Source organism: Protopterus annectens, chromosome 5.part0 (genome assembly GCF_019279795.1).
Source record: "Protopterus annectens isolate FY-2018-M chromosome 5.part0, PAN1.0, whole genome shotgun sequence".
NCBI lineage: Eukaryota > Metazoa > Chordata > Ceratodontiformes > Protopteridae > Protopterus > Protopterus annectens.
In genome coordinates this window covers 862,160,549-862,184,884 of record NC_056735.1, presented here as the reverse complement: position 1 = coordinate 862,184,884, position 24,336 = coordinate 862,160,549, and the positions used below count along the sequence as shown (strand labels likewise).

The 24,336-nt window shown below is 44.2% G+C and overlaps 1 protein-coding gene across 4 annotated transcripts in view; it reads left to right on the top strand.

Moving 5' to 3' along the window:
- ARHGEF7 (Rho guanine nucleotide exchange factor 7) overlaps nt 1-24,336 on the top strand; it is a 2,881,265-nt gene that overhangs the window by 434,656 nt on the left and 2,422,273 nt on the right. For 3 of the 4 annotated variants that reach the window (XM_044072654.1, XM_044072651.1, XM_044072652.1), the window contains exon 3: nt 18,412-18,496. In XM_044072654.1, coding sequence (XP_043928589.1) covers nt 18,412-18,496 — 85 coding nt within the window. Of the gene's footprint in view, nt 1-18,093; nt 18,121-18,411; nt 18,497-24,336 lie in introns of those variants that run through there. The other variant, XM_044072653.1, reaches the window with a different exon arrangement.

The window sequence follows — 24,336 nt, the reverse complement described above, 5'->3', positions numbered from 1 at the left end:
TGAACTGGTACATTGAAACCCGTATGAGCATAGTTTGTCTGCCATCAGCATAAGCAGTGCTATTAAAATCCTTGTGTGACCCTTTATAGGTTCATAGGTAGGTACTAGGCTCTCGGCCATGGGGCCTATACAAGCCCAGCCAAAAAGGTACCCTGGCTTTTGCCACCCAAGAAAATTATTTTCCTGTGCCACTGTCGAGCAAAGCCACAGAGGTGATCCCCGGGGTGAATTTCCTATTTCCCATCCAGTCATCAAGATTTTTCTTGAAGAGTGCTAATGAGAAGCTTTATTTGATATAGATAGGTAGTTTATTGCAGAGTATGGGAAGTCTCTGGGACAGGAATCTATCCCTCTGGCATGTTCTGTTTATTGTGGTGACAAGGTTTAGGTCCCTAGAGCATGTAGCTCTGAGGGATTAGGATTTCTTTAAGTGGAGCATGTCCAACAGCTCTGGGCTTGACATAGCTTTGTATGCTAGGCAGAGATCACCTCGGAGTAGGCGATATCCGACGGAGTAAAGCTGAAGTTTTTTGAGACGGTCTGCGTAGGGCATCCGTTTGAGGCCGGTAATCCTCTTTGTGAGGTATTTCTGTGGCCTTTCCAGTTGTTGTAGATATCTTGTTCGGTACATACCAAAAGGGGCGTTGTACTCTATAATGGGTCTAATGAGTGATGAGTAGAGGGAAACAATGGCCTCTTTTTTTCTGGATGAGAAACATTTTGTGATGAGGTATGCCACGTAGAAGGATTTCCTGACTACTATGGCGATGTGATTATCAAAGGAGAGACTACTGTCCACCTGTGTCCCAAGGTCTCATCACACTTTCGGTGTTAAATATACTACCGCCTATGTTGTAGTTCATGGGTACAGAGTTTTTACCAAAGGGGATGACAATGCACTTTTTGGCGTTGAGCTTGAGGTCATGGCTTTGACACCAGGCATCTGTCTCAGTGAGGCCCTTTTGTAGGATGTCCACATCGTTAGGAGTTTCGATTATGGCTACTAGTTTGCAGTCATCTGCGAACTTCATTAGCCAAAGACCTTCTGTGTTGGCCTGTACTTCAGAGAAGTAGATACCAAACAGGAGAGGACCCAGGACTGAACCCTGTGGTACTCCACTTGTCGCTGGTCTGAAGTCGGGTTTGGAGTCTGCTACTTTCACAGTGTGGGTTCTGTCAGTGAGCCAGTTGGCAACCCATCTTGTGACATAGGGAATTTATACCTAGTTTAGTGAGTTTATCTATAATTCCAGAGTGGGGGATGGTGTCGAAAGCCTTGGCAAGATCCAGATAGGCTGTGTGAACCATCTTACCCTTGTCTACGGCTTTGGTGACTGCTTCAAAGAAGTCTATCAGGTTTAGGAGACATGATCTGCCTTTTACAAACCCAAACTGGGTGGGGTCCAGAGTTTGGAGATTACCAATGTCTTTGTTTATAAGTTCCACGATGATACGTTCCATGGCCTGGCAGACGAGGCTCGTGGTCGTTCCCGGAGTCCGTCGGGGCTCCCCCCTTGTGGAGTGGGATAACCGTCATTGTGCGCCATTCAGCAGGCACAAAGCCTGAGGTGAGGCTATGATTGAAAATGGTACTTAGGTGGGGTACCAGTTCGTTCTGTAGTTCGTGTAGAACACAGCCTGGGATGCTGTCTGGTCCCATGGATGCTGTGTTCTTGGCTTTGGAGAGTGTGGTTTTTACCTGTGCAGCCGTGATTATAGGAACTTTGCATTCTTCCGGTGTAGAGATGGGCTCTTTAGGGGGTGAGAGGGGGGGTAAAGTACTGAACCTATCTGCCAGGATGTTGGCAGTATCAGTTGGGTCTGTATATTTAGTGCCATTGTGCTGTATCTCAGAGCAGATCTGAGTATTGCCATCGAGATTCTTGACATAGCTATAGAATGCTTTGTGGTTGTCTTTAGAATCAGTGGCGATTTTGTTTTCGTAACTAGCTTTGCAGGATTTTATCAGGGTTCGCAGCTTCTTACTGAGGCTGACCAGGGAGCTCCTCCACTCATGGGATTTTACTCTTTTGCAACAGTTTCTTCCTTCTGTTGTACAGTTTGTTTATGGCAGGGGACCACCAGATTGGCTTCCTTTTTTTGGAGGATAATGTCTTGGTTCTGTTTGGGATACACGATCCGTGCACTCATGTAAGTGCTTATAAAGTGCAGTTGTGTAGGATTCAGTAGTCGTAACTGTATTGTCCATCTGCATGGGTGTAATGAAGTTCACCACTTCTGTCTTAAGAAGCATGAAGTTGGCTTTGGAGAAATTTTTTACCATGGTTACCTTAATGGGGGGTGGGGACAGGATGTGGATATCTAGGGTAATTAGCTTATGGTCGGTTCGGACCAATGAGACGTTGACGTCAGGTGTGGAACACTGGTCACTCATGTTGGTAATGACTAGATCTAGGATATTGTTGCCCCTGGTGGGGGTATGGGTAAGTTGATCCAGGGCATTGGAGTTTTTGAATTCCAGAAAGCGTTGAGTGAAGGAGTTGGTACATGAGTAGTTTTCCCAGTTAATGGTGGGGTAGTTGAAATCGCCCATTATTAGGGTGTTTGGTTGAACCCTAATATTTTCCAGTACATCAAGAAAAGAGGAGTGGGAATCCTGGGGCATGGTGGTTGATCTGTAGCAAGCTACAATTTGGATTGCAGTTTTGCCCAGAGTTAGTTGCATTTGGATAACCTCGGCTGCATTATGCTGAGCATCTAGCCTGGAGGTGTAGATATCCTTAATGAATATGGACACACCTCCGCCTTTGGTGTTCCGGTCCAGGTTACATGGCCGAAAAGTGTGGTATGAGTTATAGCCTGGTAGTGCAGGGGTGCTCTCTGGAGCCTTGAAACAGGTCTCAGTCACTGCACAGATATTGATGTTCTCCATTTTAAGGAGTGCCTCGATTGAGTGCATTTTGAGATTTAGACTTCTAGCATTGAGTAGCATCACCTTCAGTTTTTGCTTGCCTGTTCCTGTTATGGTGGTAAATTTGTCATTTGAACCTTGCCTAAAAAAGGCACTATAGGGGCGGCAAGAACCTTAGCCAGTATCCGGAATCCCGGGGGTGACAGGTGCAGGCCATCTCTGGCAAAGCATTGTGGTTTGTCGACCATGTCATCCCAGGAAGATACTGGATCCCTTTAGAATGGCACCAGAAGCTTAGCCAATTGTTGAAGTCAATAATTTTGTCCTTGTACTGCGGCATCATTCTGGGTGATGGCAGAATGCTACTCAGGGCTAGGGTCATACCTGCCTGGGCTACAAGATCGGAGAGCTCTTCCATGTCTCTTTTCATGTAGCCCAGGGAGGTACGTCTCAGGTCGTTCACACCAACATAGACAACGACAGAGTCATATTTGTACTTGTTGTGGAGTGACCTGAGTGCGTGGGTTATGTGGCGGATCCTGGCACCCGACAGGCAGCTGACAATAACCTTCTCCTTGTTTAGCCTGGTGAGTGGGACATCAGTGTGCCTAACTATAGAGTCACCTATGACTAGTGTGTTGGGTACGTTGTTTTTCCTTATTGGCTGTGGTTGAGTGGCACACTGAGTCTGCGGGCTGTGTGTCATTTTGGTTGTGTTGGGGGGGGTGGTGGAGGTTGCTTGCATTTCTGCTTTGGAGGTCCCTGTTGCTTGAGCAGATTATTATTGAGAGCCTCCGCAAATGTTTTTGTGTTTCTATCTGTGGATTTTGGTGGTTTAGATTTAGTGAGACTATGTGATGAGTGTAGTGTGGTGCAAGTGTTTACCTTCTCCTCTTGACTGTCAAGTTCAGTCTTGATTGGAGAGAGCTTTACCTCCAGTTTGGCTAGATAAGTGCATCTCTCACAGGTTGTAGTGTTGGGTCATTTTTTAAAATATCCTTTTATCATCAGTGCTTGACAGCTAGCTCCCTCCCCTCCAGTCAGTTGGCCAGTTTGTTCCCTTGTAGGATAGAATCTAACCTTGAGAGGCCATCATCTAAGCAGCCAATATTTTTACCCCTTATTTAGTCCTTCCGCCTTCTTCAGCAGTTAAAATTCGTTCTTGCAGAAACAAAAACCTACAACATCTTCCAGTGTGGACATGGGGTTCAGGCACCTAGGCGGTGCGACAACCCACTGTGAGACAACTGGATGTGGACAGATGGCAGTATGGCAGTTTAGCTGCAGTGACAAATGCCTGCAGACAATTCCCTGTGAAAATAAAGTAACCCCCTGCACCCTAACCACAGGTGAGATACAAACCCCCTATGTGATCTACACTCTACACTCCCTAGAAACCACCGTGTGCAACTAACACTGTAACATGTGCCTAGAATAGGATGCCAAGTGGGCATCAAAGTGGTAGAGTGAAAGCTGTGTGCAAAGCCTTTATTAACGCAAAATGTAAAGTGATGTGGGAAGTGCTTGGTGCATACTAAACCATGACATAATCACAACTTATAGAAATGTGCCACAGCACGGAGAAAATCCTGCACATCACTATAGTCACACTTATGTTGCAAGATGTGTTTTAGACGACGCTCCCTTACAACAATTGCCTTCCTACATGGTGTCACAGGCATCCCCCGCAACAGAGATTCTCGTATGGTATCTGTTAAGTTCTGTTCCTCTTGCAGGACAGTCAAAAGATCACATAGCTGCACAGTAGGTCGTCCCAGTAACACTTTGAGCCGACGATGCCATGCCTCTACCTGGTTATTAGTCCGTGGGAAATCAATGCCGGTCACATCACTAACATTCCAGAACCGTAGAGGATAGGATGATGGTAGTCGTTGCTGTGAAGAGCAGCGGGATGCATATTTGCGTGGTCGGCCTCGCACATAATGATGATCCAGGAATACGCCAATAGGCTGTGCACATTCAGGTAACGTAGCCACAATGTCCACAAATGCAGGGACAACATCTTCAACTGGTAGGAATGCCAACGCAATTAGCTTACGTATGGCAATAGAGAATGCGGTGTCCGTACCATAGAGGGCTACAAGGTGGTTATGCTGGATCTGGCGCCAAATGATCTGTGCAAAGTGGAAAAGGCACCCTTTCAGAATACTCTTTGGGAATGCCTTACGGCTGGCACGGATTGCTGCCTTCTCGAAATCAGTCAGTATATACTGTGGAGCCAGGGTACAGTCCTGTTCTGCAGTCATACTCTTCAGTATCTCCCACATACTGTAGTATGCAGACTCTGACTTCCTTGTCATGAGACAGTACACCAGGGGGACAATCCTTGTTGAGGTGTGGGTCCCAATACAGCCATGTAATGTATACAGCTGACGACATATATCGGCCCGTGTAGGGAAGGTGCCATCTCCAAGAATGATGTCAGATCTACACAGATCAATTAGGTTCTGTGCTGTTGTAAGTAGAACCAAGGAATCAGTCCCATCCATATCAGATCTTCTACGGAGGATAAAGCTGCCACTACAGAGTGGATAGTGGCTGACATCAATATCTGCAAGTGTTACTGGAGGTGTGGTCATGGATGCCCGTGCCCTCTGACGTACCCTGGTTATGCTACGATGCAATGTGGCATGGCAAGGCATCTCCTGAAGTACATTCTCATCTGCTGTGCCTAGGACACTCTGCATCACCAAACTTGGCAACTCATTGCCAGTTACTGCCCTCTGCCGCAGTTCTGCTCGCAGTGTAGCAACCTGGGCTATTGTTGCATCTGGCCCGTGCTGGTGAGGCAGTGATTTCAGCAGTTCCTCGCCCTCTTCCTGACGTACAGTGATGGCACGACCTCTACAGGCCTGTAGTCTCCGCTCAATACATGCCCAATACCGTTTGGGTGGTAGTTCACGCTCCAAATGGTAGAGGTATCCCTCCACTACCAGCATTGGTTTGCCCCGTTGGCTGGGCACTGTGCTGTATTTGTTGCCAAGCTGACCAGGGCTATACCTGTACATAGTTTCCATCATGGTAACACCACTTGTAGATGGCCTCTCATTATCCATCACAGCATGTATAGTTGGTAACTGAATCCACAGACGTCACTGCTACAATTCACTATTAGATGTAACAATTCATGCTTTACACCGCCCTGTGTTGGACCCTGTGTTATAGTGCTGCCTGCAACAGCTCACTGTGCAGTTGTCAGTACTATTCCTTGGTCTAACTGCCTGTCATGCTATGGAGTCACTATATGCAGTTTAGACAGCCATGGGGCTAACAAATGTATATACTGTGGTATGCATATACCTGTCCTGATTTAAACACAGTTTCTACATGTGGTGTACATGTCCCTTTTAACTCCCAGTTGTAGCTGCTAGCCAATCAGGGTGTGGGGCCCTGTCTCAGTTTCAGTGACAGAGGTTACATAGGGAAGTTGCTCAGTGTTGCACCCTTCTTTGCCTGCCTGGGCCTACATACCTTTGTACACCAGCTCCAGGAGACACCGGATGGGTTTTCCAGAACGCACTAAACACACCTGCTGCTGTAGACTAGGTGTGGGGGTTGACACTCCTTTCTGGAAGTGTTTCTTCGTTCACAGTTCCCACCTGCCATTGTACTAGGGGGGCCGTACTTGAACAGATGCTGTGTGTTGCACTTATGGCTATACATCACTATGTCTGAGACTTTGAATGGACATATTCCCAATACTGTTAACCACTGGCACATTCTGTGTAAAGTGCTGTGCATAGTTTGGTAGTTATTACCCTACATGCTCCTACAGTAGCATGTGCTTTCTAAGGGGTATGAAGTCTGAAACTTCTCCTTCTGTTGCACTCCATTTCATATGTGTGCTATTCCATTTGCAGTACAAGGGTTACTATATCCGATCTGTAAAGGTGCTTTGTATAGACAGGGACATACTGAATGTTAATGCGCATGTAGAATGACACTGCTGCAGCTGCTGCTAGTGTGAATTATATTTCTGGTCTACTGTGGCTGTTTACTGTTCGGGTTTGTCTGGAGTCCAGCTGATCTACTGGTAAGTTACTACTGTTTATACTGTTGTGTATTTACTTGTGTACTGTGTATGTGTGGGATATTTGTGCTTGAATGCTGTACTATGTATATATCGATTGCCGTGTGTGTGAACGACGCGCTTGTGACTTGTTTAGTTTTGCAGCATAGCTGCTTTAGGGGTTGTCGCTATATGTGTGTATTTCTACCGACGTGGGTTCCGACGGCTGATCTGTATTTCGGCCGCACCGCTCTACGATCTAGCGGTGCCGCGGACTTCTTATTTCGGCGTTGTAGCTCGCGGGCAACCCGTGGACATGCATGTTTCTTCATGAGCCCCATAGAGTTCACTGTACAAATGTGGTCTTGGCAGAACTAAGCGCACAACCTAGACCTGTATGTTACTTACTGTGCACTTTTCTGAGGTAGGTTGAGCCATCACTGGCCTGTCTGTTACCATCAGGCTGCTAACTTCTGTCTAGTTCTGTGGTCACAGTTAGGCTGTCACCACCCAATTTAAGCCAAGTCTCAGGAAGAAGCGGCCAAAACACTGAAGTCGGCTTTCCACTGCTTCTCTAAACTAGGCATTCCTGTGAACCTTTTGAAATCCAACTTCACTACTTCAGAGATTGGATGCTTTCTAGCAGCCATCTTGATTACGCAGATCTGTGGTTGTCTGTCTCAAAGGAATGTATAGAATATTCAGCTCTAACATCTCCCTGGCTGTGTTGTTACTTTCCATGACTACAAGGAACATCTGTAAAGCTTGTAGTATACATGTGATCTTTGATTCTTATACAAGGTTGCACATAAGGAAACATCATTGGTACCTCAGAAGCCTGTGGTGCCAGCATCAACCTTCGAGGGAGATGTTGTTTTTTCTCATCCCGACAACTGTATAGAGACTTCCGTTGCTGGTGATGCAAATGAAATTTGTCCCAGGGTGCTGTTGTCTGAGCCCAAGGGCTACAGACTTAAGTGCCTCCAATTTGGCCTGGGAAATTGCACATGGGGAGCCCCTAAGGGTCCAGGGTTCTTGGAGAAGTTAAGTCAAGGCCACCCACATCAGTATCAGAGAAGCTGGGCATCATTTATGTGCTTCAGGCTTTTATACCTATGCTGTAACCAGGATTCCTCAGCTTTGTCATGGACAGTACCTCCGTGATTTTGTATGTTAGCAAGCAAGGAGAATGCTCACTGTTGTCCCTTGAGTATGGTTGTCATGATGAGTTGAAATCTGGATTCCAAGTAGAACATATCGCTGTTTGCTTACATTCTGTTAGTTTAGACAGCCTTGTGGGAAACACCTGTGCAGGTCTGCACAGAGTCCTCACAAGTGGACATTAAATCCAAAAGCCTTCCATGAACTTAACTTGCTTAAGGGCACTCCACAGACGGACCTGTCTGCCTTCCTAGAAAATCACCAGGTCCAAACATTTGCTGCAGATATCCCAGTTAAAAAGCTTTAGCAGTAGCTGCATCTCCATCCCATGGAGTAAAGGTCTTTTGTACGCATTGCTCAGCTAACCCTCCATACCACTAATATGCAGAGTATGAAGGAAGGCTATGCAGGACACTGTAGTGAGGCAACACTGGATGTCCTTCTATTCTCATGTTACAGTATTCTTATTGTGAGATCCTCCTTCTCAGGCGACTCTAACATCAGCTTCTATGCAAAAGCTCAAACTTGGTTGCAGCTAGTGCATGGGACGTCACACGCAAGGGCCATAAACCCAGGGAATTAAATGTGACGTCTGCATGCACAGACCTCAGAACTTATCTGCTGCAGTTGAACGTCATATCGATTCACTCCTCTTCTTCAAGACGTCCAAAGTTAAGTACCCCGTTGGGCAAATCTTATCATCTTTGCTTGAGCTTAGGTTGTTGCCCGTTTCCTTAGCCGATGTCCGCTAGGAAGGGAAAATGTAGATGTGGACGTCAAATTCCACACAAACTCCCATGAATTTTACTTGTTCTGTTTAGGCTGGGAACATGGTCATAACTCCTGTACCATCTGCCAGTCGTTTGTTCCCAAAACTCTCAGAAGTTGTGTGGCTGCCCTCAATTTATACCTTGAGAACCAGAGGTTAAAGAAGCTAGCCTTACGAATGGCTCTGGAGTTGGCTGCCCAGGCGGAACTGCCAAAAAAGGCCAAAGTTTCTAGGCCTACCACTTCTGCCCCTCCATCATCGGATGTCCTGCGAACCACCAGTATAGGGGTTGAGGGACGTTCGCTAGAACCGGCACCTTCAGCGACTTCCCTTGAGGAAGCCGCTTCTGAAGTACTGGTAGGCACGTCCACAGAGGTTATTCTGACGTTTGCTATTGCCGAAGTTGAGGGGTAACCATGCTCCACCGGAAGACCATTTCCGATCCAGGATTCTGAATCCTCATCCATAGGCCCCATCCCTGAAACTAAGCTCTCAGCTTCGACCAGATCAATTCCTTTAAAAAAGAAACAAAAGATTATGCATGTGTCTGCTCCTTCTAAGGAAAAACCAGCCTCCACAGCACCCACATTGCCTGTACTAAGCCCCAGGCCTGCCTTGGCTCCTTCTATGCCTCCTACCCTCTCCCAGGAGGAAGAAGCCTCATCCTCCTCCTCAGATGAGTCAGTTATTTACTCATCTCAAACAGCTTCTCCCTTGGACTTCTACTCCACAGAAGAGAATTCCATTGAAGGGGACTCCCCCTCCCCCAAATTCCATTGAAGGGGACCCCACCCCGAGGACATTACATTTGGAGAAACTGCAGCAGAAATGAGGGAGTATTTTAAATGGGATACAGCCCAGATGACTGAAATTCAAAAAAGGTATTTTGAGCTGCTCCAGGTTGAATCACCCTCCCCATCTGCCATTCCACCGGTGGTTACAGCATACCTAGATGTATTTGCATCAGCTTCTGTGAATCCTGATTCTCAGCCTCCTGCTTCTAAGACCCCTGACTGTTTCTATAAGGTCCCTGACAAGCCCAGATTTCTAATTACCAGACCCATATGGTGAAATATGCCCTAGATTTGGTATCACAAGCTTATTCTCTACTGTCCTCGTTACCTGACTCCCCAAACAAGACTCAAATAGCATTTAAGCTGTCCCTGGCATCTTAGGTAGCCAGACACTCTGTAAAATGCAGCTGTGATGTAACAGAGGCCTCTGCTAGATCTGCAGCATATGCTTCTGTTTACGCTGATATTCTTGATTTAGGCTCCAGCCTCTGCCTGAAGACTTTAAAACAAAAATTTTGGATGCACCCCTGGATAATTAACTCCTGATTGGACAACAGTCTCTAAACCTATTTAAAAGTCTACAGGAGAAGAGTAAAGAACTCCAAGACCTGAAACACTCACTGGTCTCTCTCTAGTACCAAAATCTTACAGGAATTATCTTGCAAAGACCTTTGTCAGGAGCCCCCCTGCCCCGGCCACCCTTCTTCCTCCAGACATAGAAAAGGGACCAGGAAACAAACCTCCTCTAGGACAGCCACTTCTCAGCCCCCCAAAAGCAGCCCTTTCAGGACAGAAATAATAATGCGTGACTGCCTCAGCCACCTTCCCCTCTCATCCCGCCTGTTTCACTGTCTTCCCCTCTGGAAAGAAGTCACTTCAGGCCGCTGGGTCCTGGCAGTAGTAGAAAAAAGGATACTTCCTGTCTTGGCAGGAAAAACCCATTCCATTAGAGAACCCCTTTCCCCCCAAGAATCAACTACATCTAATCCCCCACATTATCCAGGACCTTCTTGCTCAGGGAACCATAGAACCCCTTCCACCAGGCCAAGAAGGAAAAGGATTCTACTCCAAGTTATTCCTGGTACCAAAGAAGGGCAGCCCTTTGAAGTCCATACTGGACTTGTCCTTCCTAAATCTCTTTCTGAAGGTCCCTTCCTTCAGAATGCTATCCCTTCAAAGCCTACTTCCACTATTGCCACCCAAGGTTTTCATGTCCACTTTGGACTTGAAGGAGGCTTATCTCCACATCTCCATACACCCAAACCACAGGAAATACCTATACTTTGCTGAACCCTGTTAGCACTTTCAATTTACTGCTTTGCCCTTTGGTTTCTTCACTGCACCAAGGGTCTTAAGTGCCTAGCTTCAGCAAAAGCCTACTGCAGGACCAAGGGCATTCAGATCTACCTCTACCTAGATGACATCCTCTTCCTTGCAGTGAGGAACACACACTCCAAAACCATCTGTCCTTCTCCATGTCTCTGCTCCACAGGTTGGGATTCACACTCAACCTCACAAAATCATCCCTCTCCGCAGCACAGGACAAAACCTTCCTGGGTTGCAGGATAAGGACAGACCTGATGAAGGCCTTTCTCCCTCAGGACAAGATAACTTCCCTGGTCAACCACTTCCAGGACCTCCTCCTTATCAGCCATCTGTCAGCAAGGTAATTCATGCACCTCCTAGGACTAATGGCAGCCACCATTCCCATGCTGCCACTAGCCAGGCTACACATGAGGATGTTACAGTGGTACTTGAAGAATGTGTAGTCTCAACACAGCCACCCACTGGATTTTCAGATATCCTTCCTTCCATGCCTAAAGACAGAACTGAAGTGGTGGATTCAGCAGGTGCAACTAAACCCAGGCCTATCTCTGCAGCACACCATGCCACCTCAACTAACCCACACAGATGTCTCAGATCTAGGCTGAGGAGCAACCATGAATGGCCTCTAAGTACAAGACCTATGGGAGCCTTCACTCTAGAAAAAGCACATCAATGTAAGGGAGATGACTGCAGTCCACCTGGCTCTGCAGGCCTTTCTCCCACTCATAAGACCAGGTCCCTTACAAATCTTCACTGACAGTGCCACTGTAATGTGGTACATCAACAAACAGGGGGGACCAGGTCTTACCTGCGCTGCAGGCTAGCAATGCACACTTGGGAGTTAGCCTCTCAAAACATTTTACTGCAGGCAGTCTACATCCCATCCCAGGGCAACCATCAGGCAGATGCTCTCAGAAAATCGTTCTCTCTTCATCATGAATGGATGTTACACAGAGATGTATTCCTAGACATTATCCACCAGTGGGGAACACCTCAAGTAGATTTATTTGCCTCCCCCCAGAACAGGCAACTGAAAACTTTCTGTGTCAAGGATCCCTCTCCACTAGTGTGGAGAGTGGATGCCTTCACCATTTCATGGAAGGGACTGTTTCTGTTGCCTTCCCTCCCTTCCTTCTCATTCAGAAAGTCCTCCTAAAAATCAGGAGGACATGCCAGAAATCTTGCTGGTGACCCCCTGTTGGCCAAGGCAACATTGGTTCCCCCTACTTCAATATCTTGCCATGGGCAGTCACCACAGGTTTCCTCACAAGGTGGACCTGTTCACACAACAGAACGGATCTGTCATTCATCCACACCTGGAGATGCTTTGCGTAACCCTCTGGGTGATAAACTTTTAATTCCCCTTCAGACAGCAATACACTCAGGATGTGCTATCTATCCTGCAGGAGGCCAGGAAACCCGATACCAGGAGGTCCTACGTTTCCAAATGGGAAAAGTTCTCCAAATGGTGTCTCCAAAGACAATAGGGATCCCTTTCAAGCAGATGTTCCCCTAGTCTTAATGTGTGTGTGAGCTCATAAAATCAGACCTGTCATTACTGTTCAGTGAAAGTGCACTTATCTGCTATCTCTACCTGCTTACCTCTGGAAACCCCCTTTTCTCTCCAGATTGGATGTTAAAGTATTCCTAAAAGGGATACTTCACATTAGGCCACCAAAGAAGCGTATCCCAAAACCTTGGAACCTAAAGTATGTCCTAGAAAAACTTATACTTGCACCATATGAGCCAGCCAGCTCTGCCTCCCTACAGATGTGCACATGGAAAACAGTAGTACTGCTAGCCCTTACCTCAGCAAGAAGGGTTTCAGAATTACAGGCGCTTATGGCATCTCCACCCTACACTGTCTTCTACAAAGACATGGCAACCCTGTGCACTAACCCCTCCTTCATGCCCAGCGTGGTCAATGAAGTGTCACTAAACCAGTCTATTCATTTACTCACTTTCTTTCCATCTTCTAAAAATGACAGTGAGAGAATACTACACTCCCTGGATGTCGACAGACAACCAAGGTTTTACTTGGACAAAACTAAGACCACTAGAAAGTCTAATCAACTCTATGTATCATTTTATGCCAGGGCCCTGGACAAGGCAGTATCCAAACAAACTGTCTCTTGCTGGATAAGGAAAACTGTTTCTGCTATTCCTACCGTGGGAAAGTTACCTCATGGGGTCAGGGCACATTCTACAAGAGTTGTAGCTTCTTCTGGAGCCTTCCTCAAAGGCCTGGACACTACTTTCTATCCTTGAGGCAGCCACCTGGTCCTCTGTACATACCTTCACCAAACATTACAAATTGGACTGTATTTCCAGAGCGAGGGCAGGGTTTGCAAGAGCAAGCCTCCAAGGATTCCTAGAATTTGCTTCCTCCTCCTCCACCCTTCCTCCTCCTTAAAGCTGTGTTACTTTCCCAACAGTACGAATACTGCAACATGAGAATAGAGGGACATAGAACAGTTGTGTAAAATCTTACCGTAACTGTAGATTTCCTTCTCTTCCATGTTGCAGTATTCCTTCCCTCCCACATATCCCCCTTATGATGTTCACCTGTCTAGAGGGCATCATTGAGAACTACCTAGACTTGGGTCAGATTGGACAGTTAAGTATATTTCACTTGTCTAGAAGACATCATTGGCACTACTTAGACTACTGTCCAACTGGGCAGTCAGTTCTGAGGTCTGTGCCTGCACACATCACATTTAAGGCCACTGGTTTATGGCCCTGTATTTGACGTCCCACGCACTTGCAGCAACCAGGCTTGAGCTTTTGCATAGGAGCCGACATTCGGGTCGCCTGAGGTGGAGGATCCCACAGTAAGAATACTGCAACATGGAAGAGAAGGACTTCAATGTTTATGGTAAGATTTTACACAACTATTTTTTTTCTCCCTGCTCAAGAGATTGAGCAGAAGAGGTTCAAGGGTCTTCTCAGACTTGTGCAGCCTTTTGAAAAAGCAGCAGGTGATTCTATTACACCCAAGCCTAAGCATGTAAGACTTGTAACCTGGAAGATAGAGTACTGATTCTCTAGTAGAAGTCTTTTTTTTTTTTTCCATGAGGCCCTAAGAATCATTAAGGAGGGAAGGAGGCCTAACAGTAGAAAATCCTATTTAATAAAGTAGAGCAGGTTTTCCACTTGTTGCACATCTAATGATGCTTGACTCAAAGTATGTAAAGTTCAGCAAGCTATCTTTTGTCTAGATTATTTGAGAAGGGTCTTGCTTCTGCGCCTTTTAAAGAGCAGTGTGTGCTATTTCATGTTACATGTCGTTAGAACTACCATTAGCAGCCATACCATCAGTAAAGCAGTTCTTAAAAGAGATACTGCAGTTCAAGCCACCATCAAAGGCAGCCAGTGCGTGCATCCTTCAGGGGACTTAATCATGTTTTGGTAAAACACACTCTTGATCCCTTGAATAAACAGGTTCAGCACCTATGAACTTCCTTTTGTTTAAAACCTAGTTTCTGTTCACCTTTACCTTAACTAAGAAAAGTGGAGAATTTCAAGCCTGTGTCTGTGCAGTGCCTTATGTGCTCTTCCACAGGAAAGGGTGACCCTTAAAAAACATTCCAAAAGTGGTCTTGGGAGTGACAATCAGCTAGGCCATTAAGTTTCCAGTGTTTCCCAAATCTGCATAACAAAGTGAAAAACTTTTGCACCTCTTGGATGTGCATAAATGTGAAAGATTTTATTTTAGCATGTAAAAGGATTTTAGGCAGACTGACCAGAGCTTTGGATCTTTCATACTAGGCAAACAAGAAAGACTTGTTTTTAAGTAAATCATAGCCACACCGTCAGCATGTTGCATTGCTTTTTGTTAGACCAAAATAGAGCAGAATCTACAAAGGCAGCTTCTACTACAGGAGCCTTTTTCAAGGCCCTGTCAGCACAGTATTTAAGAGCAGGGATGTTGTCAAACATTTGCATTCTGTACTCCTAACCTTGTATAAACTTCCACGGTGGTGCAGCGGTAGCGTTGTTGCCTCATAGCAAGAGGTTCTCCCATTCGATTTTCGGCTGGAGTGCCTTCTGTGTGGAGTCTGCATGTCCTCCCCGCGGTTGGGTGGGCGTTCGAAAGACAAGCGTAAATGTGCGTGCCTTCGTTGAAGGTTGAATGTCGAGCTGGCACCTCAGCGTTTGTGAAAATCTACTGCCAATCATTAGCGGACCAGAGTTCCGCTGTGGCGACCCCTAACCGGGAAAAGCCGAAAGACAACAACAACTCCTAACCTTGTATTGCTGCTACCCACTTCCTGTCACATTCATCTCTTCCATTGTTGCCCATAACACAATGAATAAAACTGTGCATTATTTTCCAGGAGCAGAACAGTATTTGCTACTGAAGCTCTGCATAGCTTGTGCTCTTCCACAGATCGGGTGAGAGCTTTAATACTCTTCCCACTTCGTGAGTCATACTGCAGCAGTGATCCCTTTCATGACCATAACATGCTGTCCTTAGCTGTAGATGCTCAGTTAAGATCACTGCTGCATTATTGGATCCCACACTTCATCTCTTTGTCTGTTCATGTTTGGTGGTTGTTTTAGGTGAAGAATCCTTTCTCCTTCTAGGGTCTGACCTCTTACTTTATATTTCAGCATTCTCCTTAGTGTGGGGCAAACTCCCCAGCCTACTTTGTGGGCTCAGCTGGTTTACTTGTTGATAGCCTCACTAGTAAACAAAAGGAAGACAAAAAAGTACTAAAGAGGGCACAGGCACCTCTCTTCTGTGTACAGTATGTCTTACTGATGTTTGCAGTGTGGAAAAGGAGAGCCCTGTATGGGGATGTCAAAAAGCTCTTAAAAATCTTGCCAGGTTATTGAATACTTAGCAGTGACGTGTTCCCATATTATGATAAATACTCCAATATTGATCTGTTTATATATATATATATATATATATATATATATATATATATATATATATATATATATATTTATGGTTATGTTAAAGATATTCACAGAGCTGCTCTCCCACTCCCCGCAATCACTGATGTCTGGTAACACCTTCTTGTATAACCTACCCATTGTCTGTAAGGTGAGAGACACTGGTAGTGATTAATGTCCTCCATTTTGCAAGCAACTGTTTCTTGTGATATGTCTTACTAGTTTCTATATTTATCCTATACATACCAACAGCCAGTGCTTTTGTTCAGTGATGTGAGGTTCTAGTGTTGATTACTGAAATGAAGAAATTGTAACGTACATCGAAGATGACATTTCGTAAATGGAATTAACCTGAAAGTGTAACAAGTAACATTTTTTGCAGGGGGGAGCAAGTCCCATGTAGCCCCCACACTTTCCCCTGATTAGGTTGAAGGTCTCAGCACTTTGAAGAAAGGTGATCTGTCCCATTAGGTGAACTCCATTTTTGAAATTCATTGATGTGTGTTAATGTCCTTCAACTAAGGGAGCATCATTCTATTCATGTGAGTCTCACTTTTTTTTCCCCTCAAACCAGTATGTGATACATTTGATGTCCTTGGCACCCAGACTAACAGTGGTTGCCTGATTTGGCTGTTCACTCATTCATGGGATAAATCCCAAATTTACATACTTTTATCTTGTAACCTAGTTTGCTTCTTTGTCTGCACTGACCCATGGTAATTATATTAACCAAGACTGAGCTAGTTTTGTCATTTGGCATACTATATAGTGAAAGGTATCACCATCCTTGCATCTGCTTATATGGCTGTCCGGTCATTGGCAAGTACTTTGATCTGTCACATAGTTGCTCTCGCACCAGTTCTTGTTTCTGGCCATAGTCTGCAAAGCTATACTGCAACAATGTCTGCTCTTTTTGGCAATCATGCCTTTAGAGTGGTAACTTGATTTATTATTTTGGTATCTCTGTAGGGTTATTACCTATCAAAACATTGAATAATCATAACATCTAAACTCAAAACATCAAGACCATAACATCTAAACCTCATAATATTTAAAAGTCATAACATTGAATCTCAAAACATTGAAAACTACAAAGCAACTATAAATATAAACCCTGCACACTGTTGACTAAGTTTCTGCAGGGGGACAAGCCCCTCTGCACCCCCTCCCTATGCGGGGGGCTCTGCCCCCCCCACTCCTCTTACTTAAATATACCACTTCCGAGATCGCACTACAGTGGGGTTAGGAAATTAACCTTTCCCCCCACTGTAGTGCGATCTTGGAGTTGGTATATTTAATTTACGGGGGGCACTTGGGGGTGCAGAAGGGGCTTGCCCTCCTGCAGAAACGTAGTAAATAGTGTGCAGGGTTTATATTTATAGTTGTTTTGTGGTTTTCAATGTTTTGAAATTCCATGTTATGACTTTTAGATGTTATGGTCTTGATGTTTTGAGTTTAGATGTTATGATCATTCGATGTTTTGATAGGTAACCCTGTGTAGTGCTTTTGGATAGTATAGTCTTCTGCATACAGACTGCACCCTAAGAATGACATTTTTTTTTGGCAAAATTACTAACAGATTGAAATAAACTACAAATGTGTATGTTCAGCCATTAGTGAAAGTGCAAGATTTTTTTTAAATGAGAAGCACCGTCTGTGAGTAGTATACAGTTGCTACATTCATATTAAAAAGTGGCATTTGACAAAGCAGTACTGTCACCGCAGGTACATCTCAGTAGTGTTAACATTTTCAGCCCTAGGTGTTATGTTTAAATGCATTTACTAGATATGTTGTATTTGGTCCCTTTTGCATTCATAGAACAAACTTCTGAATAATGTTATTTAGCTGTCCTCTGACTATAGTCATGTCTGGCAAATAACATATTAACCTGTGTATTGGCATTGTTTTTTAAAATTGTGCATTGTATACTTTTTGTATTGCTTTATTTACTATGTACATGGGCTTGGCAGTACTGTTAACTGTGTAAGAAATCGCCCCTCCTATGTAGGATTTCAATTTTGGAATACTTTTTACATTTTCTTCCCCTTGCCTAGCTTCCTTTTCCTGGTTGCACACAAGACGCACTCATGTGGGTCTGCGCTTCCTGGTGACTGGATATGTCAGGATGCTAAATTGAACAGCCATTGGATCTGTTATGCATCCAGGGGACCAGAATAACAGGAAATTCAGAGCTTGTAACATCCTGCAATTATTCTGTAGAACTAGGACTGCAGAAGATACATGTTGGAAGACCTCGGGATGAATGTTAGTCATGTTTCTTGCAAATGTACCCATTGACAATTTAAAGTTTTTTAACTGGATTGTGAATATGTTGTTCAAGGTGTTAGTATTCAGAAACTGCAACTTCTAAGGTTAAAGTAGATTGTGTTTGCTATGAGAGTTCTGCTAATAGCTTAGGGCAGTTTGTGTTACATACTTCCTTATGTAACACTAATCCACTTTATAGCTGTAAATAGTAATAAATCAGAATTGTTACTGCTTTGAGTCTTTATTGTACTGTGCAATTCTGTTCTAATTTTTTTTCTTAATTTTCAGACTTTTGATGCAAATGATCTGTATCAGGGACAGAACTTTAACAAGGTCCTGAGTTCCCTGGTGGCTCTAAATAAAGCAACAGCAGGTAAGAGAAAGCTATATTTGGATAAGGAAAGCAGATAGGAAGGTGACCTAAATGTATTTTCTGCTATTGCTCTCTACCATTTTTGTTAAACTGTACTCAGACTTTTTTTTATAAATCTATTGAATTATACCATGGTTAAAGAATGTATTTTCTGTTTGTTGATGTTTTAAACAAGAAAATTAAATATCTTACAGAGATTATTTTGGCTTTTAGATTTCTCTGTCTGTCTCTGTAGGCTATATAGCATGTATTAAACCTCTGTAGTTTTGCTATGTTATGATAATGGCATGAGGCCCTTCACATGAATTTGAAGTTTAAGTAAAATATAAGTTTATATTTCTGAATCAGAGTGCACTTTTAGTAAACTGAAAAAATATTGAATGTACCATACTAAAGTTGAGTACAGGATGTGTAGGCACCTACATTTTTGTGAGAGAAATTGAATCTCTCTTCTTATCGGTAGGTTTTATTTAGCCACTGAGGTATGACAGTACAGCTGAGTAAGAATTTTTTTCCTTGGTGCTTGAAGCTAAGCAAAAAGTGTTGTTTGTAGTGTGTCTGTTCTTTTGTTCAGTATTTCGAGCTTCACTTAAAGGAACTGCCCCTTTATAAAATTTGTGCACTGCTTCCCTTATAAATACACTTAATTAGAATGTTTTTCTTCATGTTGTGTACATAAGCTTAAGATTGTTTTTGTCTGTGAGAACTGATTAAACTAGCATGTCATTTATTTTAAAGTGATTGGAATTTGCTATTGACTTTGGTAGTATGTATTTATGTTGTCACTTTGCTCTGTTGCAGTTTGCTTTTGGTATTGTTTAGCTGTGTGTGTGTGTGTGTGTGTGTGTGTGTGTGTGTGTGTGTGTGTGTGTGTGTGTGTGTGGAATCCAACCCTATATCCTTAACTGCAGGAGTCAGCTCATTAATTACTCAGTGCTTTAATCTACTACACTGTCATTATAGTTATTTTTAGTAAGACATTTGAGATTTTTGGCTACAAGAATGCCAGCAACTTATGTTTTTCCTGTGGCTGCCATGCACACGTTCATACTGATAAGGGAAAATGTAAAACAAAATTAGTCTGTTAACGTGATATTGATGTGAGATGGATTCTGTGTCCTACTTGCCAGTCCTCTGCTAATCAATTTTGAATGCAAATAATACTGGTATAACTGATGTCCTTGTTGACAGATCAGTATCCTTTATTCATCTCCAACCTGTCTTGTAGTGCTGAGCAGGACATAGATTTGTGTTTTGTTTATTTTGGCATTTCATGTCCCCAAGTTGGGTGTGTGAGAACTGCTTAAAAATAAAAGATAATTTGGCTGTATTGCTTTATGTTGTTACAGTAATGCAATCTTATCATATTAAAAATGTACTTGAGTAATACTGGGCAACACGGTGGTGCAGCAAAAGACGTGATTGCCTCACATCGAGGTTTCCTGGTTCGATTCTCAGCTGGGGTGCCTTCTGTGCGGAGTCTGCATGTCCTCCATGTAAGACGTGATTGCCTCACATCGAGGTTTCCTGGTTTGATTCTCAGCTGGGGTGCCTTCTGTGCGGAGTCTGCATGTCCTCCATGTGTTCTCATGAGTTTCTCCCGGGTACTCCTGTTTCCTCCCACATTCCAAAGACATGCAGTAGGTGGATTGGACACTGTAAATTGGCAATAGGTGTGAGTGTGCATGCAAGTATGTGGTGTGGAAGAAACACCATGGTAGGGCTAGCCACCCCTGTGGTGCAAACCTTGGCTGTAGATGATAATCACCAATGAATTGACACTCTGACCCATGTGCAAAAATCGGAAAAAGGGGTTGTGAATGGATATTGTATATGTTAATGTCTTTTGCTGAACTGAAGTATAGTGGAGCAAGAAGAGTTGTGTGAAGTCAGTTGAAATTACAGGACTTAAACATGTGGTTAACTATATTGAATAATCTGACATCATCTATAGTATACTTAAAGAGAATTTTCTTCATTGTTGTATTATGAAGTTAAAGATCATATGCAGTATGGCAAAATGAAAGGAAACAGTTTGAAATGTCAGGACCCATGTTAATGAGTCCCTTAGCATAGAGACTGAATGACTAAAAAAAGGACTTACTAAGTCCGAGATGGTGGTTTCTTAGAATATTCCCATTTCTCCAAGGTATGGCAGTCTCTCAGTTGATGTGCTTCGTGTTTCACTGTTGCAGTCATTACATTTGGGTTATCTGCTTGCAGGTAGTCATCAGTTGGCATGTTTAACAAAGTCGTGGGTCCTGCATTGGTTGCTGTCCCTTCTTCCGTGGCATCAGGTCTTCAGGGGTATTAAACATGCAGCCAACGCCATTACATCAGTCTTTCTTGTCGTGCGGTGCCCAAAGCAGAAGCAGTTCACAAGTGCCGGTCGGCTGACTCCTGAAATTTTCGTTTTCGAGTTTCAGAACCGAAGTCTTCAACTAAAGCGAAGTACCCCGTTGGGGAAACTTTTTCTTGCTCCTTACCGATGTCAATAAAAGTTAATAATTGCATTACTTGTAGAAAGCAAATACCTGATAAAGATTTTCATTCGTACTGTATTCCTTGCCTAGGCCCTGACCACGACGTACCTTGCTGTCGGTTTTGTGCTTTATTTAATGAGTGCACTATCCGTCGTCGGAATATTTTCGCCTATAAATATTTTGGTTCTCTGTTTAATTATCTAGAAATGTCGCCGGTTAGCCATCCGACTACCGGGATTCTGAAAAAATGCAAAGATAAAGACAGAGACAGGCCGCCAAGGTCCAAAACCGCTGCCGACACTTCTCCTAAGCCAGTCGCCAGTTCGCCGGTACGCAGTGAGGCGCTTTCGCAGCCCCTGATACCCACTACTTCTGATTCGCAGACCTCTACTGAGACCCATTCGGAGTCAGGTATGCCGCGACATGCTTCAACTATGGAACCCGCAGATGTCTCTACCTTGGATTGGTCCAGAGCTGCTGTGCAGGCACCGGCTTCTGAGGGTGTATTCAGGCCTACGGACTTGCATATTAAACCGATGCCTCCTTCTTCACTTAGGTCTAAATCTCGAACCATGCCTAAAAAATCAACGCCCAGGCCACATGCTCAGGCCTCTATGCCTAAAAAACAAATGATAAGAATGGCTGAAGATCTAATAACTTCAATCAGGGGTAGCCAACCCCCCCCCCCCCTTCTAAGAGGCCTAGGACTGAAGTTGTTTATGAATCTTCTGACCAGGATTCTGTTTTTTCTGATTCTTCTGATGATCTAGATTTACCCTTATCTACTTATGAGGGTTCTGATGTAGAGGACTCTATTCCTTCTGCTTCCCCTCCAGAGGATTTTTCCTTTGGTGAAACCTTACATACTCTAAGGAAGCATTTCCACTGGGAAAGCCAGGATTTTTCTGATTCAAAAAAGAGGCTTAGGGATTTCTTACTCCTGCCTCAGCATAGGCATTTAGCTATTCCTACTGTTCTAGACATTGTTGATGATACTTTTTCGGAATCTAGTTTGGCCCCTGATTCCTTGCCTCCTGCTCCCAGAAAACCTGATAGATATTACAGGGTCCCTGAGTTAAACAAGTTCATTTTTAAAAATCCTATTGCGGATTCAGAGACTATTTCACAGGGGTCCAAGGGCATTAAGGTTTCTACTGCTAAAAATCCTACCCCTTCTGATAGAGACTGCAGGGCGCTGGATAGATGGGGTAAGAAGGTTTACACTTCTGCAACCTTCCCATTAGGGCTTTAAACTGCCAGTTTCATATGTTAAATTATCAGCAACATGTTATTGGATTGCTTAAACAGAAAATGATGTTGATTCCTGACTGTGTGAAAAATAATTACAGGATTTAATGCATTCTGCCGAACAGGTTGGAAAAATACTTTGCAATATGTTTTTGATTCATTAGAGGCCTCTTGCAGGGCTGCTGTTACTGGGTCTGTGCTCAGAAGGCATGCTTGGCTTGAGGAGCAATCTTTGCCTGATCATGTTAAAGCTAAATTGTTGGATGCTCCCTTAAATCAGGACCGTCTGTTTGGCAACAAGGCTGAGGATGGAAGATAAAGTTAAATCTATGCAAACTGTTAAAGATTTCTTACAAGTAGATTTAGTAGGCACTGACACTCTAAGAATTGGTCCTTTCCAGCCCCTTCCAGGTCTTCTCAAGTCAAACCCAGACACAACAGAAACCCCAGGTTTCAGTCCCACGGGACACACAGGACTAAGCAGTGAGGGGCCTCCACTTCCAAATCTGGGAGTAATAAGACCCCCCCCCTATGGTAAACTGTCTCAATGACTTCCTTTTAAAATTTCCAAGCACTTATCAACTGACTGCCCCTTTGGGGGGAAAGATTGCTCTTCATACAAAGAACTGGGAACTTGTTACCCAGGACAAATGGGTTTTAAATATAGTGTCCCAAGGATACAGATTTCACTTCCACACGTTGCCAACACCAAGCAGGTGGCAGGACCTACCCCCAAATCTGTGGGCAGAGGCCCAAAAACAAGTACTTTATCTCTTAAGCATGGGGGCTATTCAGTTGGTACTAGAAGAGGAAAAGGGACAAGGTTTCTACTCAAGACTTTTTCTGGTACCCAGAAAAGACAATTCATGGCGTCCTATCCTGGACCTGTCTACTCTAAACACCTTTTTGGAGATTCCAAAATTCAAGATGCTGACTCTTCACCAGTTGCTTCCTATGCTAGGCAAAGATGCCTGGTTATCAACACTAGAAAGCATACCTGCACATCCCAATCCGGGAATCTTGCAGAAGATACCTACGCTTCAAAGCAGGCTACACGCACTATCAGTTCTCTGCACTGCACTTTGGCTTATCTACTGCTCCCAGGGTATTCACAAAGTGCCTAGCTCCAGTTATTGTGTTTTGCAGGCAAAGAAATATTAAAATATACCCATACCTGGACAATTGTCTAATTCAGGCAGAAAGCCAGCACATACTTTTGAGTCATCTGGCCTTTGTACAAAGGGTTCTAACTTGTCTGGGGTACACCATAAATGAAAGGAAATCATACCTTGTACCCTGTTAACAAATTATATTCTTGGGATCAAGCTTGACTACAACTTCCCAGATGGCTTGCCTCACCCCAGAAAAACAAATTCATTTGACAACCTAAATCAAGCAAGTGACCATAAAAACCCTACTATCTGCAAGACAAATACTGGAAGCCTTGGGGTTCATGGCCTCCTGCATTCTTCTAATTCCATATGCAAGACTGCATATGAGGAAACTACAGTGGTATCTAAAAAGCCTATGGTGTCAACATTCTCAGCATCTAGAAGCAATGATTCCTATCTTACCTTGCCTATGCCTAGAGTTCCTTTGGTGGGCAGAGGGCTGCCACCAGAACAAGGGACTACCATTCACACCACACCCTGCCGCCCAAACCCTAACAACAGATGCATCAGACTATGCATGGGGGGCTCACCTGGCAGGGAAGTGCGTTCAGGGCAAATGGAACCCAAATCAAATGCACCTGCATATCAATCAAAAAGAAATGTTAGCTGTACAGAATGTTCTGACAGTCTTCAAGGACCACATTCTTCCAGGACAACTAATGGTAAAGGCGGACAGCAAAACTGCTATGTGGTACATAAACAAGCATGGGGGGGGGGCACATTCTTACCCCCTCTGCAGACTAGCCATGGCATTGTGGAACACAGCCTTAAGCTACCAAGTGCACCTACAAGCTCAATTCCTGCCAGGAAAATTAAATACACTGGCAGACGGACTAAACAGAAACCTCATGGACCCACACGAGTGGAAACTGGAACCAAGGATTTTCAACATGTTGACAAGCAAATGGGGGAGCCCAGATACAGACTTGTGTGCCTC